The sequence below is a fragment of the Herpailurus yagouaroundi genome, unplaced genomic scaffold (genome assembly GCF_014898765.1).
Source record: "Herpailurus yagouaroundi ecotype Mexico unplaced genomic scaffold, PumYag 159, whole genome shotgun sequence".
Classification (NCBI taxonomy): domain Eukaryota; kingdom Metazoa; phylum Chordata; class Mammalia; order Carnivora; family Felidae; genus Herpailurus; species Herpailurus yagouaroundi.
This window is the reverse complement of record NW_024412400.1, coordinates 24,684,242-24,703,570: the sequence shown is the minus strand read 5'-3', so window position 1 is coordinate 24,703,570 and position 19,329 is coordinate 24,684,242. Positions and strand designations below refer to the sequence as shown.

At 50.7% G+C, this 19,329-nt stretch overlaps 1 protein-coding gene and 1 long non-coding RNA gene across 10 annotated transcripts in view; one reads left to right on the top strand and one right to left on the bottom strand.

Moving 5' to 3' along the window:
• Positions 1 to 1,917: 1,917 nt before the first annotated feature.
• LOC121033625 (uncharacterized) lies at positions 1,918 to 3,817 on the top strand. Its single transcript, XR_005792028.1, has 4 exons — positions 1,918 to 2,025; positions 2,476 to 2,590; positions 2,861 to 2,990; positions 3,559 to 3,817. It is a non-coding gene; the product is annotated as an uncharacterized LOC121033625 (long non-coding RNA).
• A 2,608-nt stretch (positions 3,818 to 6,425) lies between these two features.
• TBC1D5 (TBC1 domain family member 5) overlaps positions 6,426 to 19,329 on the bottom strand; it is a 544,621-nt gene continuing 531,717 nt past the window's right edge. For all 9 annotated transcript variants that reach the window (XM_040480107.1, XM_040480108.1, XM_040480109.1 and 6 more), the window contains 3 exons: positions 17,167 to 17,246; positions 16,188 to 16,343; positions 6,426 to 10,500 (listed from right to left, as the gene is read on the bottom strand). In XM_040480107.1, the coding sequence (XP_040336041.1) occupies positions 10,198 to 10,500; positions 16,188 to 16,343; positions 17,167 to 17,246 (539 nt within the window). In that variant the 3' untranslated portion in view covers positions 6,426 to 10,197. The remainder of the gene's footprint in view (positions 10,501 to 16,187; positions 16,344 to 17,166; positions 17,247 to 19,329) is intronic.

Genomic DNA, 19,329 nt, shown 5'->3' with positions numbered 1-19,329 from the left:
AAAAGAGCTTCCAGAGCAGAAGTTGCTTTGCAGACCCATCAGAGCTCAGGGAGCATCAGCAATGAGATGGAGGCAGACTAGATATTTCCTGGGGGTGGGGGCAAGAGAGAGAAGAGGTGGTCTGGGGGGATACCAGGATATTTCATGGCAGGGGCTAAGATGCCTGCTGCTTCTCCACCGTTCTAGGGCATCATCATTGCCACCTAGCTGGAATTTTGTCCAAAGTCAACTGCATTCTGGGAAAAGAACTTGCAAAATCCCTCTCAGAAGGAGGCTTGGAGCCTCCTCCAATCCGGTCTGTAACTTGCTTTAGAAACCATCCTCCTGGGCCCCCAGGTGTGCCTTCTGCTCCTGGACGTTTGACCAGGCCTCAGTTCTTTGGATAGATTAGTAGTTCATCTGAGCCTATAGTGGGTTAAAAGCCAACTTTTCTGCATTGCATCTTCCCCTGACCAGCAGCTATGGTGTTAAGGAACCCTCTTCTTGGCTGAATTAAGTCCTTCAAGACATGTGGCCATTCAACTCTATACACTCTACAGAGTAGGATAATATTATGGCCGTTTCTTTGAGTAATCATCTGAATTTGTAAACTGTAGGCACTGATCCAATAGTGGGGCATGCCCAGCACTAATAAAATAAAATAAGGTAGAAGGTATTAGAATCAGGAAGCATCACATGCAGGATGAGCAAGTTTGTTTCATGAACCTTCTATTTCAGTTGCATGGGTGAGTGTGTGTGTGTGTGTGTGTGTGTGTGTGTGTGTGTATCCAGGGTGTATCAGAGGTGGCTGACTGGCTTCCAGATCTGTGCTCCCCTCTTGGAGAATACGTGTGTCCCGAGGGAGGGGGTGAGCTCCTGGAGTGACCATCTCCAGACCCTTGCTCTAGGCAGGGCCCCTGGGTGACTTGCCCTCACTAATGGAATGTGATTGAAAGTGACATTTTACTTCTGGGTCAGGGTGGCTGGGTTCCTGAATCACTTTGTGGATTCAGGATTCACCCACAAAGCAGGAAACAGTGCATTGAAATTATGTGAGTGAGAAATGAACTTTTCTCGTGTTAGGCCATTGACATCTTGGGATGTGAGTTACAGCACTTGAGGTTGTCCTATATAGTACGTGTAAAATGTTTGTCTTAACGTGGGTTATGGTCAGAAAAGTTTGAAAAAAGGACCTGATCTAATGTAACCCTTTCATTTTCCGAAGGAGAAGCCAAGTGTCAGGAACTGGGAGGGGCTCCCCATGTCTCTGAACGAGCTGGGACCAAACCCTGCCTAAGCAGGAGGATGATTGCTGTGTGGCCTGGGTGGGCTTTGTGTACTGCTGGACAGGGCAGAGCTGACTGCTGGGCTGCTCACTCCTGGGACAGTGCTCCTCCCACACGCTCAGGGGCATGGATCTGACATTTACACTGTGCTTTGGGGCCTCTGCCCACAGCTGGGGACAGGAAGGGTGAACTCTGCCTGGCCTGCTGAACTAACTCTCACCTGGCTTCTGCTCAGGCTCTGTGGTTAACATCTCTGCGGCGTACCAACAGACTTTCTCTGAAAATCTAAGTTTCTCTGAATCTCTGAGGTGGCAGGATTCTGAGAAACCTGGCAGCGGCCTGGTCACCGCCATGAGAGCACTAGCTGAATTATACGCACATACACCCAGGAACGACACCTCCATTTTTAACACACAGTGAGTTCGGGCCCTGGTGCTGATGCTGACACTGGCAGGTAGGAGCCTTCAGCCATCACGTTCATGCATCCCACAGACTGGCAGAGCCTGGCTTGTGCCTTCCCCATCACCTAGCCCCGTGACGTTATTGTAAGAGTTAATCATGCAAGTGCTCAGTACCTGGGCACAGTACCTGACACTTCGCTGACCTGATTGTATTTGCAGCACCCCTGTCGTGTGGACAAGCTTGGCATTCTCCCCATCATATTACAGATAAGGAAATGGAGGCTCTCAGAGCTCACCTGTCAGACTCAAAGAACCTTCTTCACTGGCTGGACATGGGCTGGAGCCCTGGCATCTTGAAAGTAAGACAGGCAGGGCCCAGGGCATTGGGGTCCAGTGGCACTAAAATCTCCTCTGAATGGGGGTTGGTTGGGAGTGATACTGGCCTCCCTCTCCCCCCAGTCTGTCAGAACTGGCCCCGGCTCTTTCCCCACGGGTAATGTTTGTGGGAATGAGAGCAAAGAGGCTTGGGAAAAATCTAGGACAGGCTGGGTCTCATAATCTGGGGAAAGTAAAGGGTGTCCCGGCCTCCTAACTCCTGCATTCTGGGGCTCCCAGGGTCATCTACTCACCTCCTCCCCTTCCATACACTGCTCCTGCGTCTTCACCCATACCCAGTGGTCCAAGCGCAGTTACGGCAAGGGAAGTGTGGTCCAGCTGTGTCCCTGCCCCGGGGGAAAAGGAACTGGCCATCCTGAAGAGTCTCTGCCACGTCATTCTCATCTGAAATTATCTCCTTCATTTGTTCACAGAAGCAATGCATTGAATAAGAAGGCTTTGCCTGTCTCCCGCGCTGGACCCCGAGCTCCCTGAAGACAGGGGTCTTGTCTGTCTAGTTCACTGTGCATCTCCAGCTCCTAGAACACAGTAAGTGCTCTACAAATATGGGTGAACGAATTGCTAAAGCTCAGAGCCTCTTTTCAAGGAGGGAAATGCAAGGTCTGGACTTGGAGGGCTGGTCACAAGACGAGGGGGTTTGGAGGAGATGAGTCCTGCTAGGGTGTTAGGGAAAGTCACCCATTGCTGCATCACCACCTACCATGAAACTTAACGGCTTAAATCAACAATCGTTTTGTTTGCTCACGATTGTGTAATTTGGGAGGAGTTCAGCAGGTGTGCCTTGTCTCTGCTCCACAGTGTCAACTGGGACCGAAGGATCCGCTTCCAAGACGGCTCACTCTAAGTCGGCCGCTGGCTGTTGGTTTCACACAGGCCTCTCCGCAGGGCTGCTTGGGTTTTCTTGCCGCGTGATGACTGGGTTCTAAGAGTGAGTATACCAAAGACAGGAAGTAGAAGCGGTCTGGCCTCTTAAGGTCTGGGCCCAGAAACTGTCATTGCATCATGTCCTCCATATTTTACTGGTTAAAAAGTCCCAGAGCCAAGGGGCTCTTGATGGAAAGAGTGTCAAAAAGTTTTGGGGCCCTGCCTAAAACCATCACAGAAGGCTTCCTGGAGGAGAGGTGTGAGTAGCTACAAACATTAGAGGTTTGAACAGCACCTTTAAGCTCTTCGGTATGGCTGGAGCGGGACTACCTTGGACTACCGCAGCATGGCCGAGGCCTCGCTCTGGCTACCCTGAAGAAGCCTCCAGTCAAAGGGCGTGGTGGATTGTATTCTCCCAATGTGGCCATAGCACTTCCTGTCTCACACATGCTTCCAGAATGTTGCCTATTTCAACAACTGGAATCTATTTCCCCTCCCCTTGAAACGGGACGGACGTCTGACTACCTCAATGAAAAGACTGGGGCAGAAGCGACGCTGTGTGACTTCTGAGGCTAGGTCATAAAAGGTGACAGGACTTCCTGTTGGTGCTCACTCTCTCTCTCTCTCTCCAGACACTCGCTCTTGGAACTGAGGCACCATGCTGCAAGGAAGCCCAGGCCACGTGAAGAGGCCACTTTGGGGATCCCAGCAGATAGCCCATGATCCTGGCATCAACTGTCAGGCGTCTAAGTGAGCCAATTCAGAGGACCCTGGCCCCCAGCCTTCGAGTCTTCCATCAGAGGCACCAGTGACAAACCATCCTCACCACGTTCTGTCTGCATTCCGGACCCACACGACCCATGGGCATGATAAATGATTACTTAATGCCAACTTTTGAGTGATTTGTTGGGTAGCCATGGTAACTGGCACAGTGGGCAAAGTGAAATATAACGAGACCTCCAGAAAGCAGTTCCACGGGCAGGAGGAGTCTGGTGGAAACTCACCAGAACGGTCCGGCCATTGAAGCTGGCTTCCACCAGCTATAAACTGGGGAGCAAGGGAAGGGGTTTTGGACAGAGAAAAGGGCATATGTGAGGCCTTGAGCCAGGAAGGGGCCTAGCAGGAAGAAGGTTAGTGGGCTAGCACACAGCCCTGTGGGGACAGGGTAGGTGGTACAAGGGGCCACCCTTCATCCTGGGCACTTGGAGGAGAGCCCTGGGTCAGATCCGCTTCCAGGTAAGGAGGGGGGACGGTAAGTCAGAGGAACAAGGCCCAGCGAGCGAGAACGAGGCCTCGAGGCCTCTGCTGTGCAGGTGCGTGGGTAAGAGGGCCTGCCCAAGCTGTGGGATGGGAGGCTGTGCGGGAACCAGACGCTCCTGGATGGATGCGAGGCTAGGACCAGAAGCTGAGGTGGCAGGAGGTGGGGATCCCCATGCTGAGGGACAAGGGGAAGGGCAGCGTACGATGCTCTTCTTTCGACAGCATGGCCTTTGTTAGCTGTCCTTCCTCTGGGAAGATCCCCAGGGGATGTGACATCTACTGCAGTCCCTTTCCTCCTTCAGTTACACCTTGTGACGAAACTCTTTATCCCTCTGAGACAGACAGACACAGGAGAGTGTGGCTGCTTCCTCAACAACGGCTGCCGTGAGCTCAGGCCTCAGGTGTCTGCTGGGGTCCCCCAGCTGGGTACGCTTTCTGGCCAGAACTGCTGCGAGAGCGTCAAGCCTACATTACAGCACATGCCTGGGGGAAACGCATCCTGCTTGGTGGCTGTCCGTGCACCCTCCTCCCCGGATCCTAGCTCTTGGCGGGGCCTTGCAGGGAATAGGGTGTCCCTGCCTCGCCGCAGGAGGAGGATGGCAGGCTGGGCCTAGGTCACTGGTCTCACCTCTGAGCCTTCCGGAGCCTCTCCGGCCAGAGGACTTCCCTGGGCTCTCTCGGTACCGAAACCTTTTCTGGCGTTCCTGGCAGCCACGTGTCTCTTCCCCCCTTTCCCGGCAACCCGTGCATCCTGGCATCCAAGCAGCCTGACGCTTTGAGGGTATTGTGTGGAGCCTGCTGAAGGAACAAGTGGCCGAGGCCGAATGCATGCTCAGGGTCCACGCATCAACCATCTGTGCCTCCCGGGCCCTTCACCTTTCTGTGGGAAGGGTCCTTTCTCGCCACAGATGCGCCTCCCAGAATGCACAAATTTCTGGTGACACACACCCTTAAGAGGGCAAGAATGTGGCCTGACAGAGACAAGTTACAAAATAAAAACAAAGCTGTCGGTGGTCCCCCTAGTGGTGCATTTCGGGGAGGAGTTGGGGACTTGGTGGAGCAGTCCGAGGGTGCCTCGGCCCTGGGTGGGACTGGTGACTCCTCTGCACAGCTGTCTGTGAGGCCAGAGGACCCCCCTTGACCACCTGCAACCCGTTCCCACTTACCCATCACCCTGGCTACAGGGGAGGCAGGGACAAGGCTTCTGCCTGTAGAAGGGGTCCTGGAAGGAGGATGTGTTGTTAGTGCGATTCCCCGATTCCCCGGGGCTGGCCCTGAGAGAAGATTGAAGAGTGGCTTAAGTGGGAGAAGCAAAATGCCAAGGAGGAGTGGGGAAGGGAGTCAGGAGGGGAAGGCACTCAGCACCTGGACTCAACCCTGCAGGGAAGCCTCCCTCCCCCGCCAGCCTGCACTCACTGCTCCTCAGCCAGAGCAGAGCCCCTCCCGGGAGATGGGGCCCCAAAGCTCTCAGGCACAGATGTAGGTAGTGCAGGAGGATGAGCCAGCTGCCCGGAAGTGGTCTTCCCAGAGGATACGGGTGGAGCCCCCATCATACCTGCCGCACAGGGTCCCTGCTCCCGGCGGCCAGCGAGGGATGCCAGCGTGCGTGGCTGTCACTGGTCACCATCACCAGCACGAGCCACCTGAGAAGTGTGCCGGGCCCTCCAACTTTTTCATGGCAGAACCTGTGGATAATAAAGTTGCTTGGGGGAATGGGTTGTGACCCATGGGAGGGAAAGTCCCTTGCTGGCTGGGCCTGGGACAGAGACCTAGGCCAGGGATGGGCCCACGCACAAATCCTGGCAGTGGCACAAAGGTATCACTGGCCTCATGGCTCTACCTAAGCTAAAAGGATCCCCCTTACCTTTCCTAGTTTGTCAGTTAAGACTTGGGGAAGCCCTCCCCACTGTGGCCCTGCATCAAACCCTGTGTTAGGTGGGCATAAGTGAGGCTACCAGGGCAAACCTGGTGTGGAGGGGAGACGGTGCAGAGGGGAGGGCAAGCCGTTGGGGCCACACCCCTAAATGACTTCTTGGAGCAGCGGGCCTAGCAGGGCCCAAATTGGGGAAGAAGGGACTGGCACGGTTAGGCGTGAGCCCTAGGGAAGTGCCTCATGCAGTGACATGGGTGAGGCTGGGCTGGGGGCCCTGCTGGCCATGTCCTGGACTGGTGTCCTGTGACTCAGGCCTGCTCAGCATCTTGCCCTGGTCCCCCACCCAGAACAAGTCAAGCTACATTCTCAGTTTCACATTAGTCTTTTATTATAACTGTATTTAATGGGATCACTTTGCCAAAAGGAGAAGTCATTTCTTAAATCAGTGTGAGTTACAGCGTAAAGATGAATGAGAACAAAGCAATAGGATATAAATGGCACAACAGGATATTCCATAAGTCAAATGAATTGTGCCATCATGAGACAAATTATTATGACAACTTTTACATCAAAGTGGTCTCAAGCCTGTTTACAGGAACTTTAGATTTCTTTTCAACACTATAAAAAGAGAGCTTTTGAAAGTAACACGGGGGGTGGGGTGGGGTGGGGAAGCGGTTTTGGCCCGTGAGAAGGAAGCTCGGCTTGCCAGGTGCCTCCTTAATTCATCCCGGCCTCCTCTCCCTGTCCCACGGCCCCCCAGAGCCCCTGTTCTGTACACATGGGGGCGGGGACCGGTGTGCACCTGCAGGGGAGGGGGATGGAATGATGGCATGGCCTGGCCTCCACAGGACAGCCACTGGGAGGGCCTGCATCGCCCCTCACCCTGCTCCCCGCAACACTGGTTCTGTAACAGCCCCTGGAGGCAACTTCTTAAGTAAACAATAAAATGAAAACAAAAATAGTAAATTTAAGTCACCTCTGGCAGATTACCTATCTTTAGGAGACAACGTAACTGCCACTGAGTTTTGTATTTGTTCATCGTCTCTGACAAAGTGGAGGAGTCCTTCGTGTTAGCGGTGGGCAATCAGACCCGAAGGACTAATGAACTCTGTCAGATGCAGAGAAGGCAAAGCACAGGGAGGCCTCGGGTGTATTTTTAGTCACACTTATTCCGCAGTGGTATTACTTCTTACCAGATTGCAGTTAGAAGTGAGCATTTGCAGGAGATCACCTTTGGAAGAAGAATCCAGTATAATTAAATGTTTAAAGTGTTATAAGACCCCTTGGCATATACAAAAGGTAAGGCAAAGTCATAATGACTTTCTTTCTCTAATCTGTAGCTCTCATATGTAATGTACAGAGAGAAAATTTAACTCAAATTTCCAAACTGATCAGAGAGGAATGCATGAAACACAGACACACGTATTAAAAAAGTGGATGACAGAATTCATCTAAGCTTTACATATATAAAATCTATTTAACTGCTAATAATCAAAACATGAGAGGGTTCCACTGATTATATTTGTTAAAGAAAAATAAAAAGGTTTCATATATTCAGGATTTAAAAAAATGTGCAATGAAACAGAAGTACCTGATAAAATAATAAAAAAGGAACACATTCTTTTAATAGCACTGTAACTAATAAAAATGCAAACAATGCTCGACTATGAAAAATAACAAGTCACTTAAAACGACTGAGAGAGTAATACAATTCTCAAACCCCATGGATCTATGGAAAGTGGAGGGTGGCACTGCCCACGTCCCACTCCCCCTCGTGCCTCCTTCCTCTGAGGGGGGAGCAGCGCACTGGGGACCGCAGAAGCAACAGCTCTGAGGGACCCCATCGCTTCCCGTGTAGCAGAGACACGGAAGCACAGAACGGAGGACCTGCCCCTGGTGTGCTGGCGGGCCGGGGGTGTTCAGTGACTCGCAGACACCCGGCCGACTGCGACTGCAGGGAGGGAGCCTAGAGCCTTGTCAGGGTGCTGGCTGTCTGGCAGCTCCCGTGTGCCCACTGACACTGGACTATCACGACTCTAGCTCTCAGGGCCAAGGAAATGCTCGAAGCGAGCAGACGGCTGTCCGCCACTGCGAGGGGACAGCCAGCTCTGTGGCCCTTTCCAGCCGCTGTCCTGGAGCCCTGGCGAGGATGGCTCCAGGCTTCTTACCTTAGAACCGAAAACACCAACAGCTCCCCAAACCAGGTCCTCGGAGAGAAAATAATGGCAACCCGGTGCAGCTGCAAGGCCACTCACTGCATGGGGACCTTGGGAGCATACAAAGTGTCTTCAAGGCGACACACAGTAACTTACTCAGTCACTCCCACAGGGGGCTGGGCAGACACTCAGGACGCTCATCAGTGTATCTCTGAGTGACCATGGAAGGCCCAACAACCCTGTTATCTGAGCGAAACCGGGGTTGTCATTCCTCTTCCAGCTCACGCGTTCAGAGATTTTCCTGCTAGAGGTTAAGAGCAAATCTGAGCTACTTAGAACCCTCTCTGTAGTGGCTGACTCTCGAGTCGTCACTAGTTTTTGGAGAGCGAGAGCACGTGGGAAATGAGGTCATTATCACGTTTGTCTGTAGAGAGATACATGGTTAGCAGTGGGAAGGATGTACACGGTGTGTATTCTTTCAAAGTTAGCTTTTCGCTCGCGGGCATGACAGGTTCCGCTGCCCAGAGGCCTTGCCATCCTCAGAGGAGAGGCCCTAAGAGCCAGTCACCTCAGGGCAGGGGCACTGTGGCTCTCCTGTCAGAACTCCTGCTTGGGCACAGGCGAGGGGAAGTGTCCTCTATAGAGACTTCTCCTTAAGGAGACAAACAGCTCCTGTGATGCTTTCTGCCCAGTGCGATTCCATAAGCTGCCTACGGAAAAGCACAAATCCCCACCCTGTGCTGAAGCCCGGGGAGGCGCAGCCACGCCAGACCTGGTCCTGCCCCAGCGGTGGTGCCTGGGACGCAGTGCACAACCGAACCCAGGCCCTGCAGCTCCTACACTTGGCTCCCAGCAAGGAAGGGCTGTGCAGAAATCCCACACCTTCCTGACATCTGGAATGTTCTGCGGGAAGCCCTGCTCCCCCAGAAGGGACTCCAGGTCTAGTTCCCTGTTACTGCTACTTTAAGGCCAATGGGAGATCCTGACTCTGGATGGGAATGAGTTTGGGTTTTTCCCTTTACTTCTCAATTGACAGGTGACAAATGTATTCTAGCGTCAAAGCTACAGAGGCTTTACCAGAAAACTGAGAGATGTTTATCCCACAAGTCAGGGTCACATTTACCAATTCAAGGAAGTAATATTGTTACAACTTTTGAAATCAGTGCAGCAAAGATTGGCTCAACGTGACCTTGCTTTCTGGTTGTGAAAGATCCTAAGAGGAGAAATACAGTTGTCTGAGGAGGGTCAGTGATGGCCAGAGTCGATCTGGCCTGAGGTCTGGAAATGTACTCTTTAAGAAATGAAAAAAATCTAACTCCCATCACACTGAAATAGGATTCCTAAGTTTAGACCCTGTTTCTAAAGATCGCTGTAACTTTCTGAAAGGTCAGTGATGGGTTTTTTTCCAGGCCTGGAATCTACCAGTTCTAGTCCATTCTGTTGTATTTGGCTCTGCTGTATGGCTTCCCAAAGGAGGAATGAAAGACGCTGAGATACAGATTTCCAGAGAGAAAGCCTTCTTGATATCAATCGATTTTCCTACGCCTGATGCTCTGAGGGAGGGAAGATTTGAAACCAACTCTTCTTCCTTCTCTAGTTATAATTAAAGGAGTTGCCACACCTAATTCTTAGTTGGGGAGAAGAGGACAGAGGAAAAGTGATTCTAATTGTGGTTTGGTCTTTTTTTTGACAGTGAGCATGGTCCTGGATACTTAACCCAGGTCCACCTCAGAGGAAGGGTGGGGTGGGACGAGGTAAGGGCCACGAAAGCCCTGTCTACGTTCTGGTGAACATCAGTCCGTGTGCTCTGTGGCCCCGTCTGCCTCTCTCTGGAGGGTTCCGATGGGCTGCGCTAGGGCCACAGGCCTGCTGGGAAGGAAGTGTTGGTTTCAGAGGGGTCTCCGCTGGGGGAGCCTCAGGCAGACCCTGGGGCCGCTGAGGGGGGTGGCCAGTCCCTACAAGGAAAGCCAAGGGCACTGTGGTCAGATGTCCAGGGGGCTCACAATGGTGAAGCCAGAGTCCTTGCTGTTGCTGCTGCTGTCCTCATCGGGGCTGGAGCTGGGGTTGCTGGAGGAAGCTGAGGCTGGGCCCATCAGTGGGTCAGAGAACACCAGAGGGGAGCGGGCCAGGGGCTCGCTTTTCCCAGAGGTGCTTCGGAGGGTGCGAAGAGGCTGAGCCTGGCCTGAGAAGGACCCCTTGGTGCTGCCCGTGTCGTCTTCTTTGGAGACCAGGATGAAGTCGTCTGCGCTCCCTCTGTCCGTGCGCCCTGGTGTTTCTGAAGAGGACTGTGAAGCAGAGTCAGAAGTAGAGGTGGATGAGAGAAGAATCCAGTGAAATGAGAGAACTAAGTAGTAGCCCTGGGAGCACTTCATGGAAGTTCAGGCCCCTGGCCTGATGCTCTTCCTTGGAAAGATGCGATGTTTGGCCAGGTGCTTCCCAGTGGCGGGGGGCCAGCTCCCCTGAAGCTGGATGCTGGGTTCCCAGGGCAATAGAGTAAATCTCCTGCCTGATAAGTTGAGAGAAGCCGGCTCAAGAGACAGCCAGCAGGCTGCAGACAGACTCCCTGCCAGCTGCACGTGGCACCCTGCCGTGCACATCACTCGTCTTCCTCGGGCTTTAATGTTCTCATCTGCGAAATGGGGATAAGGACAGCATCTGTGACCTAGTGTGTGGTCACCGTGCAGTGAGGTCATGTGCATGGATATGAATCACACAGAATTGGCTCCCTAATGTAAGCCCAGATCCGGAGCGGTTTTACTACCGGCTTAAAGAATACCTTCAGGAGGGCCTAATGTATGTATCTCATAACCAGCTCATCCCGGGTATGCGCTTAGGGGCCCCCTGGGACAATGGTGGCAAACACAAAAACCAGGAATGGTTAAGTGCCAAGTATATGGCAAAAGGTAGAAAGGCAGAAGTGCTTTACTGACCATGATTTTCCTTTCTTCTTAAGCAATTATGAGTAGCGTTCGTTTTTAACTAAAAATGCAGACATCTATGAACATGAGTAAGGGTTTTGGGTTAAGCCCGGAGAAGCCCCTGCCCGCCCTGACGTGAGGAAAGCTACAGCCTGACCAAGGATGTTCCAGAGCTGGCCAGGCGGAAGAAGTGCTGACATAAGCTGGTGTGGTACCCACACCTGCTCGACCACCCACCTCGCCTACTCTCCCATAGCGTGGGTGGGGGCTGGGGCGGGAGTCTGAGGTCTGACGACATGCGCACAGCACCGTGGCTGGAAGTGCCACCCGATCCTCTGGCCTCCAGACCAGTATGGCCTGGGCCACCGGTGGGCTGTGGGCAGAGCCTGGACAGGTAGCTGGCAACACTTCCAAGGGAAATCTGGGCTTGACTGACAGTGCTTTCTCTGAACTACATGTTCTTGGTGACATGCGCATGGTGAGTAGCTAAATAATGGCTCAGGTGCCTCTACCTTCTGACCCTTTGTCCACCTTTAAGATATTTAATTGGGAGAACAGAAACAGAATTAGCCTTGAGATCACAGGGCTTGAGACAACAGGTCTTGAAGTTCCTCATCTCAAGGTTTAAAGCTGTTTCCATTCCATCAACACATTAACTCTTACAAAACTGAGGAGACACACAGATCCTGGCACTCTGGTAGAAGGGGATGTGATCATAGCTGGTACTAGGGCAGTTTGGGAGAGAAAGACCATCCATTGTGAGGTGTACCCAGTCGGACGGTGCCACCCTTGGAGAGGCTGGAAGGGACATGTGAGTGGGGATTGTGCTCCCACGCATATATATGCACACGGGGTGCAGGGCAGGCTGGGCTGTGGGACCTCAGCTTCAACCTTCTACCTCCAAAGCGTGGACACTGTTCATGTGACCATTGTCCTGCACGGTAAACTGTGAAAACCTTGACCTCTCACCCCACGTAGGGTCTGTGGCTGGAACGCTGCCGGGCAGAGCTCATCTTAGTTTGAAAATAAAAAGAGCATGTACAGCAGGCCCTATTTTCAGAGTGACTACAGAAATACCACGACAACCCACTCTCCTTTGGCTTACAGTGAATACATTACAAGACTTGGAAGAGGAGAAATACGTTATAAAGCCTGTGACTGGAAGTAAAGATGAGGTTCCTGCCATCACTCTAATTATCTGGCACATTTCTGGGAAAGTAGTGAAGTCAAGGTACTAATCTTGGGTTACCCCCCTGCCTCCCATTCCCAGAAAAAATTATGGACTGACTCAGACAAAGCACGGCAGAGCTGGCAGGGCCTGACCTTCTTTTATTACCCCTCCTCACCTTTATATTACAGATCACAAAAGGAAGCCCATTTCAGAGGCCTGGTGGCCTGGCCATTGTCACAAAGCGAATTAAAAGATCTGGACTCTTCTGGACTCCTACCTAGAACTTTTTTCTAAACACAAAGATGCCTTCTTTCTGGATTTCCATAGCAGCCTTTGCTACTACCTGGTTCTGTTTATATCATTTACACAATCCTCTTTTTTTTTTTTGCCAAACACAAGCATATACTATACAACGGGAGGTTTCAATACATCAGTCCTGCCTAAAACTGGCCAGGACCAGCACAATATACAGCCCCCGGACCCCGACCTGCTGTCCTCGTCCTGCCTCATTTCTTACCTTGAGTTTAGGAACATGGTGGATGCAGGTGCGCCCAACTGTGGACTAGCTGTTCAAGAGAAGTGTGCTCTTTCTATGCTGATATAGAAGCACCCAGCCACAGGTGGATATTGAGTACTTAAAAGGTGGCTAGTGTGACGGAGGAACTGTATTTTTAACTTAAAGCCATTTAATCTTAATGAGTTTAAATTTAATTTTAGATAGACATCTGGCTAGTAGCTACTGTATTTAGACAATGCAGATATAGACCATACAAATAAAAATAGGGGCCCCAAGTACCAGTGAGGCACATGATGTGGGCTGGTTGACGAAAAGAATCTAGAGTCCTACAAGGTCCTGCCGTCTACTGCCATGGAGTTGAGTCAAGTTTACCAAAAAACTTCCAAACGAGTGTGTGAAGCACAGACTGGGAGGAAGGGGAAGAATGTGGCTCTTCCCATTCTACAGAATACAATTTTGCATCTGCCCTTTTCAGAGCTGGGGATACGATTTGTGAATCGAATGGAAAGAACAGTACTAACCAACATACTGGCAGGGAGTGAGGCACGTGCATTTCCAAAAAGGGAAAAGCCCTACTGAAGCTCCTGATGGGGAAGGGCACTGAGCCACCTGCCCCAAGGCGGTGAGCCTGACCCTCGGCATTGTCCTCTGCACGTACTTTCGTGCTAAACCAACATTCCCAACTTAGGAATGAGCTGTGGCACAACCCACCACACACCAAGACGTGGTGATTACATCTCCAGAAAATGTCTCCAAAGCCCGCCTCGCACTGTTGCCCCGGCCTCTGGCCCTCTAACTGGAAGCTCATCAGCGGGGACTACATCCCATACCCTGAGGACCCTGAACACTTGGCAGAGCAGGCCCTCAGCTCACCTTTGGGAGGCAGGAGGGAAAACGCCTTCAGAACACCCACCTGGCCCACACGTTCCCGTCCAGAGCCAGCCCCCCTCTGCCACCCTGGCCCCACAGGGTAAGAAAGTAAGTCCGCCAGTTCCAAGCCCTGACAGTCATCCCAAGGCTTGAGACACGGGTTCCTAAGGAAAGATGCTGGGCCAGGACTTCCAGCCTGGTGGTTCCTGTATGAATCTAGACCAGATCCCCGGGCACCGGGGCACAAGGCTCCAGACATCTGGCTCTCTATGCGACCTGTTGCTTCATCTGGGATTTGTCTTGCCTTTCCTCCCGTGAAGGCAAGAGGACAGCACTGCTTCCCTAATTCTTCCTTTCTCAGATAAAACCTCTTTCAGGAGTACAGGGTTGTTTTTTTTTTTGTTTGTTTTTATAAACTGCCAACATCCTTGGGGAAGAAGCCATGGCGGGAATGAGCAAAGAAGAAAAGCCCTGCTATTTTCCCTTTTCCCGCTTTTCTTCTTTTCCACTTAACCCTACAGAGGAACAGAGATGCAGAGAAGGCAGCTGTGGGGTCTCTGGGCACAGGATGGGTTGACTGTGTTTTAGAAGCGCACACAGAGGCAGGTCTCTTGGATGCTGCACAGGAGCGTGGCCCTGCCAGAGCAAGGGCATAGCCTATTTCGGGCCATCTACACCCCACGGCTGGCTCACCTTGAGTGTGCACACGGGTTCTGCTGGGGCAATGGCGGTAACAGGTAGGTTCTTACAAAATGAAAACTGGGAGTAACAATGGCAAAGTATAATCAAGAAGCTTTAAATTTAGCAAATTCATTAGTGCTTTTGAAAGGTCTTTTTCTGTAATATTTTTACACATTCAAATAAAAAAAATCATGTTAAATTTTAAAACAACATTGTCAATTAAAAATAGTTGGGGGGTGAGCCTAAACTCAACAAAATTTGAATGAAGAAATGATTACTGAAAAACATCTGCTTAGGGAAGGAGAATTTGGAGGAACTAATCAAATTAAACTTGCAATGTTAATGCTCTATTCATGTGGCTAAAAATGCAGACTAAATGCTCTATGAAAACTTTTTTTTTTTTAACGTTTATTCATTTTTTGAGACAGAGAGAGACACACAGCATGAATGGGGGAAGGTCAGAGAGAGAGGGAGACACAGAATCTGAAACAGGCTCCAGGCTCTGAGCTGTCAGCACAGAGCCTGACGCGGGGCTCGAACTCACGGACCGCGAGATCATGACCTGCGCCGAAGTCGGACGCCCAACCGACTGAGCCACCCAGGCGCCCCGAAAACTTCTTTTTAAAGCTGAATGAAATTAACCACACAAGCCTCTCTCTCCTTGAAAAGTACTCTTCAAACGAAAAAAATTCCCATTCTAACATATCATTTTGGTTTTTTCATCACAAAAACAATTTCTAAGTATCTGGATGCTCGGTTTTGAGAGAGAGCCTTAGATGAGATTTTGCTAATGTTCATTTTTCAAGATGAAACTTTGTAAGTCATGAAAAAGTGTATTATTGGGGATTTTTAGTCCTGTCAGAGAAAGTATAGTGAGGAAGCATGGTGGAGCTAGAAGCCTACTGGATTGGAACAGAAGTTCTGGAAACGTGATGCCTGTTGAGCCTATGCGCCTCTGAGGCCTTCATTTTCTCACTGGTAAAATAAGCAGACAGGACTAAGCACAAGAGGAATTTCTTGGATTCTTTCTCACTGGAAAATTCTATGTTCCTATGTTAGAATAAATTATATACTATGTCGACACCTTGAGAGCAGGGGTCAGCAAACTATGGCCCATAAGCCAAATTTGGTCCGTGGCCTGTTTTTGTATGGCTCTCAAGCTGAGAATAGCTTATACATTTTTAAAGGTTGTAAAAACAAAGAAACAAACACACCAAATACAAAAACAAATACGTGACATAGACCACATGTCACCTACAACTCCTAAAATATTAATTAGCTGATCCTTTACAGGAAGACTTCGCTGACCTCTCTCCCTTAGAGGATGGACATTAATGAGAAGCCCTCCTCCACGAAGGCAAAAAAAAGGTCTAGCCAACTGAAGTACACTCAGGAGAGCACTGGGAAAGAATGAACAGCACTTCCTGTGCTAACGGGGAATTGGGGCGTCAGCTAGAGGTAACCAATAGCTGAGGCAGAGATCTGGCTTTCTAATGTCACACAATAGGACTGGTAGGAGGTTCAGGCCAAAGCTGCTGCATACAGGCATGTAGGTTGTATACTGGACAACTCTGGGAGATAACCGCCTAATTGTTATCATTGTGAACGGTACCCCGTAGGGCACTAGGGTATGTAACTCGCACAGCTGTATACAGCACTTCTGGCTCAGGCCACCCGTGGTATTTCACAGCTGGACTTCACACACGGTAATTTGAAATGACTTTGGCAAAGTTTTCATTATTCCTTGCTTTGAAGAACTCTCATGAATGTGCCCCCATCCAGTTCATGTGACACAGTTCATCAGAGCTCTTATACCTGCTTGGTGGCCCCAGGTGTTTGGTCGCTCTGGCCTTGGCCTTGGCCCTGGCCACTGGAGCAGTAGTGATCATCTGAGATGGTGATCTGCTCATTCTCCTCAGCTTCCAGCTGACTCTGGTTGAAACGCAGGGAACCTTTTAGAATGTCTTTGATCTATTTTTCAAAAAAGAAGAAAATACATGAAAAAGGTGAATGGGTTTGTTTTGAAATGCTAGCTAAACCTCTAATACCTTTAAACTAGACTTATCATGGGCCATTTTTTAATAGGATGATGAATATATTACCACAAGAAAGGAATAACAGGAAAAAATCCAACTCTATCAAAGCCATGGACTTATTAATGACCAAGGAAAATTTCAGAGTCTTAATGGCCAGGCTCTCATGGGGTCAGACATGGGTGTCACATCCTGGGCAGTTATCTTAGAGCAGGAAGTGCCATTTGCCTACATACTCAGCCCCACTGAACGGCCCTTAGCTACTCAAGTGGCTGCACCCCAGCTGAACTGTTAATAACACAGGCAGACGGCTCTGAGAGCAGCACGCTCTTTTCATTAACGCGTATGTTCCACTCAGCCCTCCAAGGGTTGGGCGAGTGTGGTCCTTGTGGGTCTGAGGCCTGCCGTGGGTGGCTTGTGCTCCGAGGACAGCATGTGTTTACGGGTAAACAACTGAACATGCTGCCGGACCGGGCAACACCAGCTCTGGGTGAGGAACCAACTGAATGGCTTTGGTATGAGGAAGAAGCAAGGGTGAGAATGGAAAAGTAGCTTGGGCTACAAGCCAGTCAGACATAATCACTCGTAGGAGCACGAGGTGTAAAAAGGTGGCGGTTCAGGATGGGCTCTGTCTGGGAGGAAATGAGGGGCTGGGGGGATGTTGGCTTTAATATGTGCATGGTCCACCCTCCACAGGATGCCCTCCCCAACAAGCACTGAAAGATGGTCAGCGGGACACAAAGTCAGATCGATGGACATACCTGTTTTAATCCTGCCAGAGAAACCAGAATTTGATCTTCTTTTTCCAAATTTTCTTGTAATATCACATCTTGAATATTTACTGAAAATAGAAGAATGCTATTTTATAACTAATGCCCTGAGTATAACTTATCTGCTGCCACATCATTACTTGCTTGGAAATGTTTCTGTCCAATCTCGTAGTAAGTATTTCCACCAAGGACGCTCTGCCAAAGTGCAGATGAGGCAGGTGTGGGGGAGAGCAGAGGGGAGCACCGAGCCCGGTGAGCACAGCCTTCCCACCGACGAGACACAAATGTGTTCTTATGATGACAAATGTGTCTTCACTTCTGCAGAGAGACCAGGGCACCTCCTGCTAACCTACAATGTGAACAGTCTATAGAGCATTCATCCAGCCTCTGGGAGGAAGCGTTTCATTCTGAGCTTCCTACACTGACTCATGGTTCCATCGGGTTAACTCACCTCTGTCTCTGAAGACCAGGTCCTCCCAGGTGACTGAAGTCAGTAAAGACACCGTCTTTAAAGATTTAAACAGTAAAGCATGTTGTAAACTCAACAAAATGGTGAGAATAAAAGAACAAACTCAAGGCACCACAGGTTGCCATCGGACATCACTGCCTATGGAGTTTGCCTGACTTCACCCGGGGTCTTCACAGGAGCTACTTCTCTATGTCCTCTAGGAGGCTCACCCTCCATGTGAGAAGTCCTTCACCCAGGCCAGATCGGGGGGATCCAGCAAGTCAGCCGTGACCACCAGGCTCAGCATCACACTGAGCTGCACGGTCAACATGCAGCGGGCCTCGGCGCTCCCCCACGACACGCCTAAGGGACGCACACGGCCCTGTTGCTGGTGGGCCTGACTGAGCCGGGGTTCTCAGGAGAGAACAGGGGAGGAGGAAGAGCCCTCCCACACTTTCCCCCCCCCACCGGGGCTAGGCAGGAGAATGTGTGGGGTGAAGGGCAACTAAAACACACTTTAAAGAGGATACCAACATGCACACCAGTCGGAGAATCATGACAATAAGTAGGCTTACCCTCCACTAACATCTACTTGCTTATTTTGTGGCCTTAAATCACACCTACTTATACGCACGGGCCTTATAAGGCCCATGCTTAGTCACTCACTCAGTAGAGCGGTCTCAGTCTCGACTCGAGACTCCTCAGTTGTATGCCTGGCCCCCTACGGCCACCAGAGCTGTGTATCACTCCCTGCTGGCCCGCCCCTGCCCCACTGCTAGCGGAGGCAGGGCTGGCACACTGCTCTCTTGGCCCTGGGGGGCTGGGCCCACATCCGTGCAGACCAGCTCTTCCTCACTGTTCAACTCGGGTCCCATGATGCCTCTTCAGAGCAGCCTTCCTGCCCATCCAAACTAAGGGAGCCCAGGTCACAGAGCCTCTGGCCGCTGCCACATCATCTCTTTTCCTGTACTTTCACGAAGCACCTGTCACCATCTGGCATTCTCACATGCATTTGCTGGCGTGTCTATTGTCCACCTCCCCCAACGGAATACAAGCCCCAAGACTGTCTTGTTCAGGGCTATCCTCTCGGCCCTTGGCATGAGACCTACCTTTCAGGTACAGTGTAAGTCCTGACTGACTGACTGAACAAACGTGGGAAAACACTCTTGGAACTTGCATTTCAAAACACTGCTATGCTAAATATTTCCAAAAATATTTGCAGTTAAGGGAAAAGGCAATGACTGATACCGTCAACATGGGCCCAGCCTGACAGTTTGTTAGAATCTTCAATAGGAATAACTCTCTAACCCATGCTGACAAGTCCTCTCACACACCGCAGCAGAAAAACAGCAGCTTTTATTTATGCAGAAAACGTGACTGTAGTTTCTGGCTCATATAAAGGCCTGCTTCAAAACAAGAAAGCAAGATGAATGGGAATGGAATAATAGATATAATTAGAGAGTGAATGTTTCTGGTTTCCTTAAAAGCCTGTAACAATTTGTTCTCTCTCAACAGAAAAACAACGCAGAATCCACTCAACAAGACATCAACGACAACCAACGGCAGGAAGCTGACAAGAAGCAGTTATGTAGGTCTGTCAGGGGGTTGAATATGGTCACTTCTGTTCTTACGAATGCCATGGTTTTCAGGCAGAGGTCTGAGGGTCTGCGGGCTGCACGTAGCAGCTGGGTAGTTTGGTGGGGCGG